The following is an 18285-nucleotide window of genomic DNA, read 5'->3' as shown; positions in this document are numbered from 1 at the left end:
TCCTCTTAATGGCGTCTCATCTGAGAAACAGAAGTTGTATCACAGTGTCTGCCTTCAGTAAACCGACCTGGAAGCAGCACTGTTACTCTTTCAATAACTCTATAGATGCAGAAATATTAATGGAAAGGTTTCTGTATGGAGTAAATATGAGACATTTCACCCAAAAGTGAATGAAGGAGTAGTCACTCTTCTAACTGTTGTGTCACCAAGATAGTTTGCGGTAAGGCTGACACACAAAGGGATTGCCCAATCTAGATTAACTCAGACTTTAGTAAAATCACAGTCTGCAGGCACAAGTTCCCATGCTAACTTCCAGTATTATAATGTTTGCACACATTTCATTATAAATACAGCCCACTGATATTTTGTCAGCTTTAAAAAAAAAAATATCCATCAAGGTAAGAACTCTCAGACTCCATAGTTTCAAACACTCCACACTGTCTGCAGCACATATAGCAGATAACTAAATATGAGGGTATACTGGTCCTTACTAGAATCAGTGGTTAATGTGAGAAATCTGCCTCCAACCTGCCTCATGAGCATCTCTACAGTCGTATTCCCTTTTATCACTTATTTCACTCATTACATTTTTACTGTTTTTGTTAAATGCCTGATTTTTCCGGAGCTTTTAAAGAAGTTACAGTACAATTAGCTATTTTTGAGGCTTATTTTGATTTAATATCAACTGTGAGTGACTAGGACAAACACTCCCATGAGAGCTGTTTGTCTCCTCATATCACTTCTGCTTTTCTATGTCAAGATGCAAAATAAAAGCTTAAGAAATTCAATGAGAGTGCCCAAAGTTTGGAATACAGTGTCTGATTGGTTGATAGGTTTAACAAATGGCATCAGAAAGTGGCTGTGGATAAAAAAAATAAGAATACATTGAGTGTTAAATTTGTTAGCCAAGTTCACTGCTAAACGTCTTCATGTAGACCCCCCAGTGGGTACAGGCTTCCGATGCATGTCTCTGACAAAGGTGACATGAGATTTATATTGGACTATTGCTGTTCTTTGCTGTTGTTAACTCTAATAGCTCTGTGTCGAAGCCTTGATTGATCCTAGCTTTGCAATGTGTTAGAGAGCACATTTAGTAAGATGTGTCATGGTTTTGATGAACTCTAAATAATCAAAGATGACAAGGCAGCTGAGAACGCTGTGAACCGAATGTCTGTCCAGCCCATCTGTTACCAAGGGCAAAGTTAGGGGCGGTCGTAAAAGAGTGATACATTTGTTCACCGCACGTTTATTTGAAGTCCAACTTATAAAATATAGCCATAGTGTCCAAGGAAATGTTGTTTAACTGCTTGACTTGGAGTAAGATTCATTCCTCCTTAGTATCAAATCACATACAACCTGTGGGGAAAGTAGGGTAATTTGTCACAGTTGCAGGTATTGGCTGAAATTAAGAGGTTTGTGATAAACTTAGTTGAATTTGTGTAAATTATTTGATTCACAACCTCCCGCAGGGGCTACTTGTTTATGAAAAATGGGCTGCACAATTCAAAAAGGAAAATCTAAAAAAGGCTTGTTTCATTTGAGGGAATAACAAGAGATGTTAATGTGGTTCAAAATGTAGCTACTGACCACCATATTGATACCCTGTGATAGTTTTACCTCCAATATTTGCATCAGCACAGCTCTTTACACTCCCTGATTAATTGAACTCCAGCTCCAGTTATCTTATATTTAAATGACAATTTGTGACCAATTTCCTGGCTGCAGGTGTCTGAGCAATTCATACAAAGAGACAGACTTCTCCAGAGTCCCAGTCAGACAGTTATGTTGTAATTCATGCTTTTATCACCTCTCATCTGGAATATTGCACTGCTGTCTTTGGATGCCTGGGTAGAAACATGACTAAACTCTAAAATATAACCACAAAATGTAAGGGCTCTATTTAAACCACCTAAAACAAATGGTCTAAAGCCCATGGCACAAAGTGAATTAGGGCGTGTCCGACCACTTTTTGCTAATCAAGCAGGGCACCCTGGGGCTAAGTGAGCTGAGTCCCTTGCTTATTTAAAGGTGTGTTTTGGGCAAATCATGAATCAGACCAATCAGTGTGTCTGCTCCAGGGGTGCAGCTCGCTCAGCTGGAAGTGAAGCTTCCACAAAAACTGCTCCCCCTGGTGGCTGGCTGCAGTATAGGTCAAAAACTCCGTCTCCCCCATTCATTTGAACAGGGCTGCGGTCAAACTTTAAAAAATAAATACACGTTGTATGATCGTTACTCACATCCGTATGCTGTGGTGATATGTAGTTATTGTTTGACTGTTTTGTGTTCAAAGCCTCTTTTTTATGAAAAGTTTATTTTTCGTTGTTATCAGAGGTTAAAAAACAGGGTTTTAATTCTGGGTTTGCTTTGATTGACAGCTGCCGTAGAGGGAAACTCCATAGGATCTTGTGACGGTACGCTGTAGGGCGGAGCTCGTTACTGTGGCAACACAGAAATTACTGTGGCAACACAGAAATGATCTACTGCGCAGACTCTGGCAGCAGAGAAATTTAAAAGATGGCAGCGCTCTGGAACGAGATATTTTGGCTTCAAAACAGTTCAATGGGAAATGGCGGAGCAACGTTGTCCATTTTATTTACAGTCTATGGTCTGCTCTCATTCCCTTTAAGAGCCAGGTGCACCTGCAGACAGGGATGTTACGGTTTACATGGTTGATTTTAGCTTTTCTACTTGAATAGACCAGGCTCAAGCTGGCTCACCAAACTGCTCCCCTTCCACTGTATCATAAAAACACAGAAAACATGCACACCACTATATGAATTATATCAATGTATGGATTGATGTTATATGAACTGAAACGATCTCTCTGTACAGTAGAAACGATCAGGGACTTTCCAAATTATAATGTGTACATTTACTGTATGCACGAGACACAGCAGCATAACTTCATTATTTATTTAAAAGTTGATAGTATCAGACATCATTGATAATAACTAATGTCCCGTGTGCTCAACACCAAAATCCATAGGCTGGCATTTACTTATTTTAGCTGCCATCTTACATGGCTGTATTCTGCACTGCATGTGTTACAAATAGATCTTTTTATATATGGGGCACCATGGTTTGCGACACCCAAAGTAAAAAAAATACTCTAGTCTTGGATGAGCGTTTGTGTGATTGTGCGTCAGTTTCTGAATTTATTCGTGAAAGCATGGGTCAAACAGAGCATGCATGACGGGGAACTTGGTGACGTCGCTGGCTGACATCTCTTGAGAGGTAGCTGTGACAGTGTCCTCTTCTTCTGGCATTAATAGATCAGGTGCAAAAAGCAGTATCATGATGTGAGAAGACAAGGGACACTCCCTGTGTCCCAATAAAAACTCACAGTATCAGCAAAATCAGTGATATGTTATAATGAGCGGGAGCAATGCTGCATGCCTCTGTGTGTAAAAAGAAAAGGAGTACACATCGTGAACGCCTTTCACTATCTTACCAAAGCGCCATCTAAATATCAGGAAAGTACTGCATCACTGGCTTCAGACTTTAGAGCAGGTTTCATTTTTTAAGGTGCAGACATTTTCTGCTTCCTCAAGATAGCAATGCGCCACCTTTGTGACCAACCACACCTCACTTTAAAACTAACACTAACTGGCACTAACTGGGGCGCCAGTTCATTCACTATTTATTTACACAACAGGGCGTTAAAATGACAAGTGTGTCGGGATGCTTTGTGCTGGGTGTACGATGTGCTCCTAAAATCAAACCACCAAAGCAAGATCATGTCTTCTCTATTTTGGATTCCTTTACTGATGTCTGTCTAGAATTGCTGTAAAAATGTTGTTGAACTGGAAGTAAGATTATATTGAAAAAACACTTTTGAAATTGAACATTTGAAAATGCGTCCTGCATCCAATACTTGTGATTAATATAATAAATAGCACCTTCTGTCATTCTGAAATGTTGGGTAATGATTTCCTGTGATGAATGCATGCGCCGACATAAAAATCTACAACGGGTCAAGTGCCTGCAGTCTGTCACTTTGTCACTTTTAGTATGACAGGCAGGTGCAGAGCAATGACACCAAGTAGTACAGACTGTGCCTCAGTGGGACACACACTGATTTCATTTATAGGCTGTTTGGATGTCAAACAGGGGGGTTTGTTTTTTGTTTTGTTTTGTTTGTCACTGTTAGTAAAATGGGCAAAGCATAAAATTAGAAGGGCAGTCTTATTTCTGTCCTCTATGAGGCTCTATATGTCTATTATTATAAGGAATTTAGGACTAAAGAGATAAGGTCAGTCATAGGTCAACTACTTTTGTTTCAACCATTTCGCTAATTAGAATGTTTTTCTGATAAGAACTGACCTATTGACTTTTTAAATCAATTATTAGGCACGTCTGTGGTACAGAACCAATCAGGAATGACTTTAACTGGAGTTCATTTTAACATTTCTGAGTAATGTTACATGGCGAGGGGTACAGATGTAGATGTCTGTCTCCCAATAAGTGATGGAAACAATGAAGAGCAGCAGCTCTGAAGAGAAAGAAAAACAGAGCAATAACACGAGGGAAATACTAAAAGAATAATTTCTTCAAACAGAACAGGAAACTTTAACTTGCCAAGATTTTTGAGAACAAGTAAAAATATCCAGTGTCAAAGAAGCCACAGATATCTTATCTAACAAATGCGTCAAAACTGAAACCTTATTCATTTGTACATATAAAGGAAATGCAAAATACAAACAAGATAGATGTAAGCATTATTTTCTCAACATGAAGGAAAACCTGCTAACTTATGGAAATTATGATATTTCCTATTAAATAAACTTGTTCATCATGGAATAACTGAGAACATTTTGTTTAGAATAAGACACTAAGCTTCAACACAAAATGATATTGGCTGAGAGGAAGAAATAAATGAAAGAGGAAGATTCATTTCTTTGTGAAGCTAAGTCAAATACACTTTTGAGATATAACAAAACAGCAGTTTAAAATGAGTCAGAGTGTAATTTTGGTCTTTACGTCTTTTGATATACAGGTTGTGAGAATAAAACAGTGAATCACTTGGTCATTATCTGTTCTCAGTATCTGAAGAGATGAAGAGGATAAAATGGTTGAAAAGACAAACTTTGACTTTGCCAAAGCAGTTTTGTTGATCAAACAGATTAACATTTAATTTATCTTCCCAGAGCAAGAAGTTGCTTCTCAGTAAGGAATAATATCCAGATCAATGAGAATACCAACACTTGAAACAAGTGAAATCTGAGACGTATAAACTGACGTGTCAGAAAAGACATCATGTCAGCTTTTATGTGTTATTGAATGATACTTTTTTACATCACATCTTCCCCCTTTACAGATCTCACTCCTCAGATGAATAAAAAGTGACACGTTCCTCTCACTAAAATACTTTCCTTATTCACATTTATGCTGTCTGTTGAGTCATTAAGGAAACTGGGAGATGTTTCCCTCTTACTTCATCCACAGATCAGTGAAATGCTGAAGAAAGTGAGGCAGGGAGGTTGATACAAAAGGGAGTGTGTTTAAAAAATCGTCTCAGCGAGTATAAAGGACTCGCTGTTGCATCACCTGTTTCCACGGCTCGGCCCCTTCGCCATGGCAACGTAATGCCGGCTGGGTCGTCAGTGTGGGTGTAGAAAGAAGCAGGAGGAGGAACAAGTGTGTGTTTAGTCTATTAGAGCGGCCTGGCTCAGCGTTTCAGCAGTGAAAGAGTTACATCATTGAAGAGGAATCCTTCTCTCCCCATGTGGCTTGCTAACCGAGCACAGTTTCTTTCTTTCAGCTGTTTCTCTGTTGATTGTGTAAATGGAGGAAGCGAGGAATGGCTTAGTAATTGGGACTCTTTGTAAGATGTCAAGGAACGTTTTTCATTGCCAAGACATCGTAATATAAATGTAGATTTTCGTCCAGCCCCAAGCAAATCCCTCAAATCTGCTCGCCAAGTACCCACTCAGAGCACATTACAGGAGCTGATCACTTGTGTTTGTGCTCCTCTCTCATTACAGGAACAACAGAACGTGTGTGTCTGATACAGGGTACAGTCGAAGCACTCAATGGTGTCCACAACTTCATCGCAGAGAAAGTTCGGGAGATGCCCCAGAGCGCCCAGAAACCAGAGCCAGTCAGCATACTGCAGCCACAAACCACAGTCAACCCCGACCGTGTCAAACAGGTGAGATACTCCACAGTCAACAGCCTAATTTGGTGTTGTGGTTCATGTAAGGAGAGAGAGACAGCAAACATCAGATGGATTCGGTTTGTCTCAATAAAGATGTCTGAATGCTGAGCGACATGATCAATCTGTTAAAGCCTGTTAAGTAATTTAATGTTAGAAAGAGTTTGATAATAGCACATTATCAGAGTTTCATCATATAAGTGACAGCTGCTGGCCAGACACAAGAACATATCCAGGCAACTATTTTCTAAGTGTTTCATAAAGGTCAGCTAGTAGCAGTTCAGCTTGCTGCCCCCTAAGTCCTGTGAGGTGCTGATTTTGATGTAGAGGTTTTACTAGTTTGTTTGGAGAGGTCAAGATCTTTACAAATAATTTGGCTCCTGTTAAAATAAAAATAAGATAAGACAAGATAAGATACTCCTTTATTTGTCCCACAACAGGGAAATTCATGGAGTTACAGCAGAAAACAAAAAGGTGTACAGTACAAGAATTTCAACAAGAATATATATAGAAAAGAAATGTTCAACAAAGACGACAGCTTGATCATAATTCTCCTGTCAGCCACCACCTCCACAGGGTCCAGGACTGAGCTGGCCTTCTTCACCAGTTAGTTCAGTCTTGCTCTCCTGAATCCTGTCCGCCCACAGCAGGTGAAATCCCTCCAATGTGGCGTTTGTGTCCGGTGTTAGCTCTGTTAGCATGATGCTACTCTGCCAGTATTCCCTCTGGTGCCGGGTTAGCTCGTCCACCTTATCGTAGATAGATCTTACATTCCTCATAACGGTGGGTGGAAGGACAGGTCGATGTCGTCTTTTTTAGCTTACACCTCAATACTAGCACTTCAGCCATGCCTCCTTCTCCTCAGCTTGCAGGGAACATCGGGCCTAGCATCGTTTAGCATCGACATTTTACGGGCTGCTAACAGCTGATCTTGTAAGGAAACAATGCGACCATGGTTACACGTAGGATCTCCGGACACACACAGGAACTATGTGTCAATGGCCAACAAATGAGTCATCAAATGTCATGACAGGCTCCAAATGCAAAAATAACTAAACAGATATGAAAAAAGAGTCCAAAAAAGAACAACAAAGAGAGAGCTGCTGCAACAAGCAGCCACTCAGCGGCGCTAAGCAACGGAAATAAGAAATAGATATAATATAAAATAAGCAGATTAACACTGGAATCCCAACCTTTAGGTGAGCCCCTATGAACAAGCCAGCAGCAGCTCGGCTGGCACCCCTTCCATACTTTTTGTGTCTGCCAAAGAAAACTATTGGAGAATGTAAACGTGTAAAACACTCACGGTTCATTTTGAGACCAAATTTGTAAAGTTTAGAGTCAGTCATGGAGTTGCTTCTGTAATGCCCTTTGCACAGTGACGCCATGGAAAGAATCAAAAGTGCAGATTGAGCACTAACAGAGTCCACTCAGGGTCCTCCTTACTGATGACCATTGATTTGAACCCTCAGCTTTGTGGAGGTTATACTCATCAATAGTCTTATGGGTCTGGGGTCAATATGTGGTGGATAAACGTTCACTTCTAGGACTCTTAGTTTGTTAGTCAACAGTCTTGTTCTCTGTGCCATGACCCAGAGTCTGGTAGGGTCAGGAAAATGTGAGGGTATGTGGTTATTTTTACCTACAGTCTTTCATAGCGAGACAGAGCCGTGTGGCAGCTGCAGCCTAAACCCCAGGGATTAACAAACCGCTGAGTAAAGCGGGGGCTGCTGTAGTACTCTGACTCAGGGTGAGATATCCCTCTTTCTGTCAGCCATTTATGCTGTTAAATCATACTCCTGTTACCTTTTATTGCTACTTATTTTTTCTGTTTCTCCACAGGCCAAACTGATCGTACCCAATAGTACGGCTGGGTTGATCATTGGAAAAGGTGGAGCCACAGTGAAAGCAGTAATGGAGCAGTCAGGGGCGTGGGTGCAGCTCTCCCAGAAGCCTGAGGGCATCAACCTGCAGGAGCGAGTGGTGACCATCAGTGGGGAGCCTGAACAGAACCGCAAAGCTGTGGAGATCATAGTACAAAAGATCCAGGAGGACCCTCAAAGCAGCAGCTGCCTCAACATCAGCTACTCCAACGTCTCTGGCCCGGTGGCCAACTCCAACCCCACAGGCTCACCCTACGCTAACACGGCTGAAGTGCTGCCCAACGCCGCAGCAGCAGCCGCCACTGCCTCCAGCCTTCTGGGCCAGGCCGGCTTGACAGGAATGGGGGCCTTCCCTGCCGCCATGTCGACCTTCTCTGGCAACGACCTGCTGGCCATAACCTCAGCCCTCAATACGCTGGCCAGTTACGGCTACAACACTAACACCCTGGGCCTTGGCCTCAACCCTGCAGCTGCGTCCGGGGTCCTTGCTGCAGTAGCAGCTAGCGCTAACCCTGCTGCTGCTGCTGCAGCTAACCTCCTGGCCTCCTATGCTAGTGATGCCTCAGGCAGTGCTGGCCACCCAACAAGCCTCGGGGGCTTCTCCCTGGGCTCTTTAGCTGCTGCGACAGGAGCTTCCAATGGTTACCTAAATGCATCATCTCCACTGATGGCCTCCTCCCTGTTGGCAACAGAGAAGCTGGGAGATGGGGCCAAGGACGTGGTTGAGATCGCTGTGCCCGAAAATCTTGTCGGTGCCATTTTGGGGAAAGGAGGGAAAACGCTGGTAGAGTACCAGGAGCTAACAGGAGCCCGCATCCAGATCTCCAAAAAAGGAGAGTTCATTCCTGGTACTCGGAACCGTAAAGTTACCATAACAGGGTCGCCAGCCGCTACGCAAGCAGCACAGTATCTGATCAGCCAGCGGATCACCTACGAGCAGGGCGTGCGCGCTACCAACCCACAAAAGGTGGGCTAAAAAGAAAAAGAAGAGGAAAGGATGAAGACAGAGATAGAAAGGAATTGAGAGGGTCACGATGGATAAAAAAAAAGAAACGTCCAAATATCTGTTCAATATTTCGGTATCAAATGAGAGAATCACTTAAGGAGGAGGTGGGGGAGACAACCAAGATATGTGTGTGTGATATGTGAATGTGTTTTTAGGACTGATGTCCTGATGTTTTTTAAAAGTTTGTGTCGAGTCCTTTTGACGATGGCGATCAGAGTAAGCTGGACTGGTCCACTGCCAAGCTGCAGATTCAAGGGTGAGGCCGCAGGGCTTCATCCTCCTCCAAAACCTCATAGCTCTTACGTTTTATTTTCTATCTGATCGGGTTTTTCTGTTGGTTTTCATTTTAGTTGCAAACCCTCAGCTCCCGGTGAGTTGAGTGACGTTCCAGCCAGCTGATTGAGCTGTTTTACAAACCTTTGCTCTTCGTGTACAATGCAGACGCGTTGTTAACAGGGGAGAGGTTTATGAGAAGCACCTGAGGTCATCTCAGTCCACGGGGAAGCAATCTTGAGTATAATTTCTTTCAAGAAATCACATCTATGTTAACGTTTGTTAAATTCAGGCTCATATCATAATTGACATTTCTAAATTTGGGTATTTTATACTTCCATCCTTTATTTATTGACATGGTCTCATTCAAACACAAATAGATTATTTAAACCTGTGAATACAGGTTGATCTGAATGTAAAAACAATATTAGCCTATTGCTATTTTTTATTTACAGGGATCAAATATTGTGTTGCAGTGAAAGAAATGTATAACTCTGTAAACCCAGTCTGAACTTCACTGTTGCTGTCTGCAAGTATAGTTCAGGGGTTAAATAATCAATGTGAGAGGATAGAGGAGACACACAGGAATGTATAAATATATTTTACATGAGAACACACATAGATGATGCTCCCGCAAAAACCACAAACACTAAGAAACATATTCAGTTACAGCTACAAACATGGATATGTTGTTGTTGTTTAACCCTTTCTTGGTGCTATAGGATTAGATGTATCTCTCCATTAAATCCAAATCTCTCTGGCGACTTCTCTTTTTATTTGAAGTGTCGTCCAGCCTTTGGTAGCCCATTGGACGTGACCCAGCCTCTCACCTAATGAAAATGGATTGATTTCAGCATTTCGAGATGAAAAGCAATCCAAACCTAGCATTTTAAGTCCAACTGCAGGTTATTTTTTATTCAAAAAATTGGCCCCACTCTTGGTTTTTACCTGACAGTATTTTTGCCTTAGTCACACACTTATGAGAATAAACTTAAAGCTACCTTGAAGCAGTGTCTCACCAGTTCAGTTTGCAACAGGAACAAAGCACTATAAAAAGCATTTTGATAAGAGAAGCTGTATGAACCAATATCTGTGAACAAAGAAACATTTGCCTTTACATTAAGGGTACCAAATAGTCTAGAGACATACTCTAATGAAAGGGAAGAAGAATGACACTTGAAAAGAAGGATTGGACTCACTTTTTTTGTGTGCCGTCCTTCCTAATTTGCATCAAGACAAAAAAAAAAACGTATCCTGCAGTTCATCCAGGCAGCCTGTTATCACTCCCAAAACACGTTAACGCTCACTAACTTCGAGTCGGAACTCGTAATAAAACATTATGAAATGTTTCGGCATCGTTGTCTTTTATGGGCAATTGTTTGTCTAATGCAGGGAGGCTAATTGTCTCAAGCATTTCCAAACACTCTGAAGATTACCTAGGCTTCCTTCTGTGCTGCTATCCATGGTGTTCATCCTGAGTACACTGGGTCTCTGAAGACTGCACTGTGAGACATTAAGAACACAATGTAAAGCGTGTCTGTCCCTGCTGGGGATGTGAGTTATCTTTTAATGTGCACATCTATGTCACATAACCCACCAATACTGACAAGAAGGGATAAATCTCCACAAGAGCATTTATACTCCAGCGTATTGTGATGTTTCTGTTTACCAGTACCAATGCACTGCACGTAAATTAGCAGACATTTTCAAAACCACAAATTTACCCTCGCCACATGACCGTGCATCTATAACGTCCTGGAGACATCTATCAGTTGTCCTTCACATGAACCCCTGCTTTCAGATCAGCTTTCAGGACACAAGACTGTGAGGGTTGGTGCTCGGGCTGCGATGATTAATCGATTAGTTGTCTGTCAGAAAAATTTACCCCTAAATATTTTGAAAAAATGCTAAAATTTGCAGGTTGTGCTTTTTTTGTCATTGGTAAACCAGAGTCTTTGGTTGGATGGTCAAAAGAAGTAATTTGAAGACATCACTTTGGGCTCTTGGAAATAGTGATGTGCACTTAAACACTGACCGATTAATCGATTAATCATAAATCTACTTAACATACAAAAACAATTATTTTGTGCAGCCCTGGTTAGCGCAGTTTAGTGTTCAGGAAAATCAGAACCAACCTCTATACCTTGGTGAAACTTAATGAAATAGCCTTTTCATTTTCATGATTCATGTTGGAAAGCAAAACTCTTTGTGTGTGAACATTAACCGTGGCAACACTGAAATCTTTCTTTCACTATGTGTCTGGAAGGTTCACAGTCATCCATTAACTCCAATCTGGCCAAGCATAAGAAAACCTCTTACTGCCCAAGATTTTAGCGTTATAATAAGATACAAGCACAAAACAAGGGGGGTGTTTTATCAATGCAACTGGACTGCTCGACTGCAGAGCTCTCCGTCAAAAGCTCTCGATCTCTACATTGTGCCAAATACTGTTTCTCTCTGCCCCCTCATTAACTTTCCTCTTTCTCTCAACATTTGATTCCCCTGCATGTTACTGTTTCTCACCCTCCTGTGTCTCTTATCTTTGTGCTTCTTCTTCTACCTACACTGTGCTCTCCCCCTCTTTCTCCTTCCTCCTGTCTTGTCCTCTCATGGGTGGTGTGCTGCTGCTGCTGCTGCTGCTGGTTGCGGTGCTGGTGGTGGTGGGAGTTATGCACTATAGGTCATGAGGGTATGAAAATATTTTCCCAGGCCGTAGAGTTCACAAGGCTAAAATGCACAGAAAACACCTGCCTCCAAATACTGTGACACCCACAAGACCAGCCAGCAACATTAGCTCCAAGTATCAAATTCCCTCTCCAAGAAGAACATTTAGACGAGTTTAGACCGTGAACTATGGCCTTTCTTTGGTCCAGAAGAAGGCAAATCTTGGTTGAATAAATATTCAAGTGTCAGCTGAACAAACTGAGCTCAAGTTTCAGCCTCTAAATGAAGCGTAGTAAGGACAGAGCGATAGCGAGAGTAGGGCGGGAACTTGTTTGTGACCTCAAGCCGAAACAATGACATCCTTTATGCATATCCTCTTATCTGAAAAATGACTAGACTTCATTTCTGTGGAATACAATATGTCATGTCATATGATCTATATGTACTTTATTGTAGCTATTCTAGTTTGTAGTCCAGATGCAGTCCAGCGTTGTCGATACAATGTGAACTATGTTATATTTGTGTGGATGATGAGAGTGCCAACTAAGCCTGATTAAGATTAGCTTCGCGATTTGTTTGTGCATTATGATGACTCATCATCAGCCGGTGGTGTCCATATTTCTGTCATTGATGATTTAGTTTGACAGTAAGAAAATGTAAAGAATATTGGAAGCAATATAGTAGCATGTTGTCCTGTTTTGTGTTTTATGTCTGTTGTATGAACCTTTGAAATTACTAAGATTTTGAATGAATAGGTTTACATGTACTTTTTGTAAGTTATGAAAATGCTGCTATTTGATAAGTAAACTATACAAAATATTTTAGTTGAAAAGATGTCTGGTCTGTTGATTAGAAACATGCTCTGAAGGCCGGAGCATAAAACGAGGTGTATAGAAATACTATACAGTATTGGTAAGATAGTAAAAGTAATAATAGACTCCATAGTACAACCTGTGCCAAACTAGACCTCTGCAGCTTCTGAAATTGTAGATGTGCGATCAAATGTTAGATATCACTAACTTGTTTAGAAGTGCTGATCAAGTGCCAATCAAACACTGTCTTTTAAGTTAAGAAAAGATAATCAAATACATTACTCAAGAAAACAAAGGACAAAGAACTTTTTGTGCATTGTTTTATCCCATAGGTACATAGAGTAAGAGTTAAAGATTGTGATTTTTATGGATCCATGTTGTTTTACACTCCATGCATCCCTTGTGTGTTTGTTTGACCTGTGGCTTAAGTACTGCTGTCTCACAAATGTCTCTCTATAGGCCAGCATGGACTAAAGCATAACATGTTATAAGCATTCATAACATACCATTAACAATCAAAAATGTGTTTGTGGAGTTAGGTGTTATCTTTTTGCACGTCTTCTATTGCATGGTATCAAAAAGTTAAAAATTATGGAGGAAAAAAAAAGAACAAAAATTATTGCGAGGGTGTCTCGCAACATTCAAAGACATTACACTGCATGCAGTCAAATGTAAAAGCACTTAAGTTTTCTCGCCTCATGTTAAAAAAAAGTTGTTTTCTTATGTCGTGAGTTGGGAGGGAGCTCATTATTGTCATGTTGGCCCAAACACACACACACACACACGTACACATACACATACATAATTCTCAGATCAAGTTGTCATCTATACGTCATCAAAGGAGATGTTTTGATTTTAGGTACAGTGAGGAGTATTACAAATGTGAAACAAGCAAACGTGAAAATGTTACTCAGTGCATTGGCTCTTTGTGTTGTTATTTTTTTTTTATTATCAGGCATGCTTTTATTTTACAAACAGGTTGAACCTCATGTAACCTGTCCCATAATGTTCTTGGATTTTTTTTATGTCACAGCTTAAAAAGCCCAGATCTAATCTATGAATGTAACCATATAATCTTTTTTGAAGTCACCTTTATTTCTGCCGAATGTTATCAGTCTTTAATGTAAAATCAGGGCAGGAATGTCAGATACATGTAGAGTTAATATCTATGTCAATAACAGATTTCAGCTATAGTCAGGTAGGCCTCACACGGCCACAGTCATGAACCAGATACGTTTTTAACACAACTTCCGATTCGCTGTCAACATTATCTTGTTTGTTTGGTGTTGCATAAATGCACTTTACTGATCAGTGGGTCATTTTGGGTGTAAAATGAAGCAAACCATGTTGTTTATTATTTTTATTATTTTGTTTTTGCTGTTGCTCTGATGTTACCTTTTATTTATTTATTCCCTGATCCTGTTGGGTCTCATGAATGATGGAAAAGGGCTGGAGTCTCAGACAAAACAGAAAAAGTAGCACCTGTTTCCTCACATTCCCTTCAGCAGAGGTCTGTGTCAGTCACTGAGTGCTTTGTTTTTTTTTTACCAACATGACAAACCAGGAAGGATCTGTACATCTTTTGATTTCAATTACAAATTTAACAAGCTCTTTATTTATTTAGATCTTTAAGAAAAACTGAGGGATGCAAACTCAAGCTCTATGAGGTCAATTTTGTGTCTTTATGCAGAAAAAGAGAGTAAAACTTTTAACAATGCAGTAAAATAATCACAGAGAGCACTGATCACGCTCTCTCGTCTCTCTGACAGTTCCCTTTACAGCGCAGTGCATGATGGAAGATGTGGTTCAGTTGGTGACCATCAGTTGTACACTACTTTTCCAGATGCATTGTGGGAAACAATGAGTCCACTATACAGGGTATGATAATTATCACTCAGAACTCAGCCAGCACTGCAGAATGGCGTAATCACTATATAGAGCTCTATGTAGTGAATAGTGAGTGATTTCAAACACAGCCTATGTGTTGGTTCAAACAGCAGCCATTTTCTGTGATGTCACACTCAGGGTGGGAAGCTCAAACGCTGTCATGTTGTTGTACAGCTATCTTCACCTAGTTGATTATTGCCAATGTTAGCCTTAATGGGTCAAAAAATATTTGGTTTGTAAAAACATTGAAGTCAGTGTGCACCATTCCTACAGCATCACATCATTTCAAAAGGTAATGTTAGCATTCAGTGATGTCTGAGCAAACTGTTACAAAAGCTATGAAGTCATTAAACTATTGTAAAAGCTGTAGACTGACAGCAGCTGAAGTGCGTTTGAATACTTGTTTAACTACAAACGTCCCTTTTATTGTCTTCTCAGTTGCTGATTAAAAGGGAAGCTTGAAAGAATAATAATCTGCCCGATTTCTCACATTTATGGGGCTACACCCTGGAACACAGCAGTATTCTAAAAGTTTTTGAGCTTCCCACCCTGAGTGGGATGTCGGTGGTAAATGGCCAAAAAGTGAACAGAGCTGGACATGGTCAGAGATGATCTCACAGAAGATTCAAGTCCACCAAAAGAAAGCCTTTTACTTTGTGAGAAAAAGTTTTCTGAACAAACTTTTAACTACAAATGTATTATCCCTGCAGTAAAACATTTTTGTTGCAGTGTAGATTGTTTGTTCGTCATTGCATTGTGTAAAGTTATACTCCTTTGACTCTTGAGTTTGATTGCACAATAAAGACACAAAAGCTTAGAGAAGCAGTAAAGCTCTGGCTGATGTACCAGTCAGGGCTGGCACCAGCAACACGAGGAGTGTCCCTGCACTTTGACATCAGAAAAATCACAGAGGAAATCCAATAGAGTGGCCTAGTAACATGAATATTTCTGTCCTTACTTTTGAGTCACAAACCCTTATTGTTGGATTTATTTTTCATCTAGAAGCTAAACGTATCACAGTATCATTCCAGAAAGTTACGTTTGTTTTTCTCTTCACTCCTAACATGTCCTGGATGTTCATTTGCTGCCTCCATGAAAGCCCTTTCTTTCACATGGAGGACTGGTTTTTACAAACTGGTGAAGGCTCTCTCACAACCTGTTCTCTCTGAGTGTCATGTAATGTCACGTTTTTTGTTTCATCCCAGTGTCCGCCCTTTAAACGGAATAAAGTACCTCTGAGCCCCTCTTGTCTGAGAAAATACAAGATCCTTTGCCAACCAGATATAAGGCCGTTTTTCATCTTTGACCCTTTGAACCTCTCATGAACTTATTTGACCTTCTCCATCCCTCGAGAACTCATGTATTTTACACTCTAAGACACTGTTCTGTTGTTTCCTGGTTGTTTTCCTGGACAGTTCTGCTGGATTGCTGAGGTGTAAACTGGAGAAAGCACCTTGCAATCATGTTCTCATCAATGAAGGTTTTCTTTTTCAGGGTTTGGTTTGACTTCTGTTCTTTCCATCTCAGAACAAAATGGACTGACAGCATAAGATCAAATATTGCAACTTAAGAAGAGTGATGTTTTCATTGATTGAAAAAAAGTTCTGTGTTTCATTTGTGACGAGAATAATCTGTGAAAGTCCACAGTGTTAACTACTTAAAGGGCTTTCCGGGACAGCGTTTGTATGTCTTTTCAAATGAAAAAGTCCTCTGAGTATATTAAGTAACAAGAGGAACATGTCTTCTTGTGCCATTTTAGAAAAAGTGAAAGCTTTTCATGGCAAACACTGTCTGCAAAGAGTGCCAAATAATCCCATACTGAGCCAAAAGGCAGCCAGCCTACATGACTAAATGTTAGATCACTGGAATGGTTACGTCCCATTTCCACTCCCCTTGAAAAACATCACCCTAATCGTACGATGTTCGAGCTCATGCACCGTTATTGTTATGCTGCCAGTCTGTTTTCTGCTTTTGTCAGAGAAACATCTCAGAAGCAGTATATTTTCTAAATGAAACACTGTTGATAAACTGACAACAGCTACTATGGTGAGGGAATGAGAGGATTTTAAACGTGTCATTGTTTTTATTCTTTGTTGATTTGAACATTATTCATTAATAGATTTAACGGTAATGACTATTTAATGTAACTGTAGTACTGTGTTTGTAAAAGAAATTCAGTGAGTTGTGTTTTATGACTCGTGGACTACCAGTGAAGTCAGCATTTCAGTGTTAATAATTGAATTGTTTTTTAAAGATTATTTTTGCGACGGCAACAAAGAGTCATTATAAATGTTCATTTTAACATCACTTGCCTCGTGTTTCTTTTGTTCTGCAACCTGTCCCTCTGCTCTGTATCACTCTAGAGAAAGGTTGAGTGTTTATATAATTGCAACCAACACAATTCTATGAATAGATCGATATTTGGAGTGCTTTTAAAGTGAACAATGCCAGTCTCTATGAACACAATATTCAAATAATGAGGGATCACATGAAGGTGCATCAATTACTTTGTGTAAAGCATGTATTTCACACCTGATGTAAATTCCTCTCAGAGGTGTGTTTGTTTACTGTTGAGTGTTAAATAATGGATCTGACATTCGGTACATCATCACGTAGTTCAGCTGGAAAAGCTACAATTTAACCCGAGATGGGTTTTTATTTGGTCAGTATATGACAATGTTAGAAACAGGTGTTAAATAAAAATATGAAAGCATGCGCTTGACATTGATATAGTGAGAATAGATTTAAAAACTGATCAATAAAGATGCAGTGTGCGGTATTTAACGGCATTAAGCAGAACAGACCTGGTATAAATGGAATATAATACTCTTAAGTATATTTTATTCTAAATTAGTGTAAAGTCACCTGAATATGAAGATAGTTTTGTTTTTGTCAACTTAATAGTGCTTTATATCTACAAAGGAGTGGGCCCCCTTCAATGGAGGCTGCCATCTTGTTCAGCCATGTTTCTACAGTAGCACAGAACTGACAAACTAGTTACGGCCATACGTGTTTTGTATTTAGTGAGTGGGTTTCCAAAATGCATAGGAGAGAGAGGATATTGAGTGCAAAAAAATTGTACCGAAAGATGTTTCTATAGGTAAAAAACTGATAGAGGGAGGATCATACTTATCATGCATTACACAAACTTCTGACAGGAGGGGTGAGCAAGGGAGCGTTTCAATCTAACCCTAACTGCTAGCTTTCACCAAATATTCCCATTTCTACATACAAACTTCTGTTAATGCCGGGTATTAGTAAAAACAAACCAATAAAGGGTGTTTTTTATATTGATATTAAGGTAAAAATATCAAGATTTAGGAGGATTTTTTTTCTAATGATTTTTTTTTTACTCACCATTTTCACTTGATTTCCAAAAGAAAATAGACTTCTGGTTGAAAAGCACCTTTTAATGGTAATAAAGGAGGAAGGCAGATGAAATAAAAACACTGCCGTCACTCTACCAGTCAGAGATGTTCAGCATTGCAGGCCCTGCCCCCCAAAGTTCCTCAACCTTTTGAAAGTACTACACCCAAAGCAGTGACTTTTCAGAGTGTGATAAACTACCCCATAACTAAATTTAGACACCTAGTGTCAGAATATGCA

At 40.1% G+C, this 18285-nt stretch overlaps 1 protein-coding gene across 1 annotated transcript in view; it reads left to right on the top strand.

Annotated features, from left to right (window-relative positions):
• The window catches only part of LOC117812275 (RNA-binding protein Nova-1-like), a 40131-nt gene extending 23145 nt beyond the window's left edge, over positions 1-16986 (top strand). The window contains exons 3-4 of the mRNA XM_034682945.1: positions 5985-6151; positions 7997-16986. Of these exons, the coding sequence (XP_034538836.1) occupies positions 5985-6151; positions 7997-9013 (1184 nt within the window). The 3' untranslated portion in view covers positions 9014-16986. The remainder of the gene's footprint in view (positions 1-5984; positions 6152-7996) is intronic.
• The last annotated feature ends 1299 nt before the right edge of the window (positions 16987-18285 follow it).

The sequence above is a fragment of the Notolabrus celidotus genome, chromosome 5, assembly GCF_009762535.1.
Source record: "Notolabrus celidotus isolate fNotCel1 chromosome 5, fNotCel1.pri, whole genome shotgun sequence".
Lineage (NCBI taxonomy): Eukaryota > Metazoa > Chordata > Actinopteri > Labriformes > Labridae > Notolabrus > Notolabrus celidotus.
The sequence above is the reverse complement of the archived record's forward strand: the minus strand, read 5'-3'. Positions and strand labels throughout refer to the sequence as shown.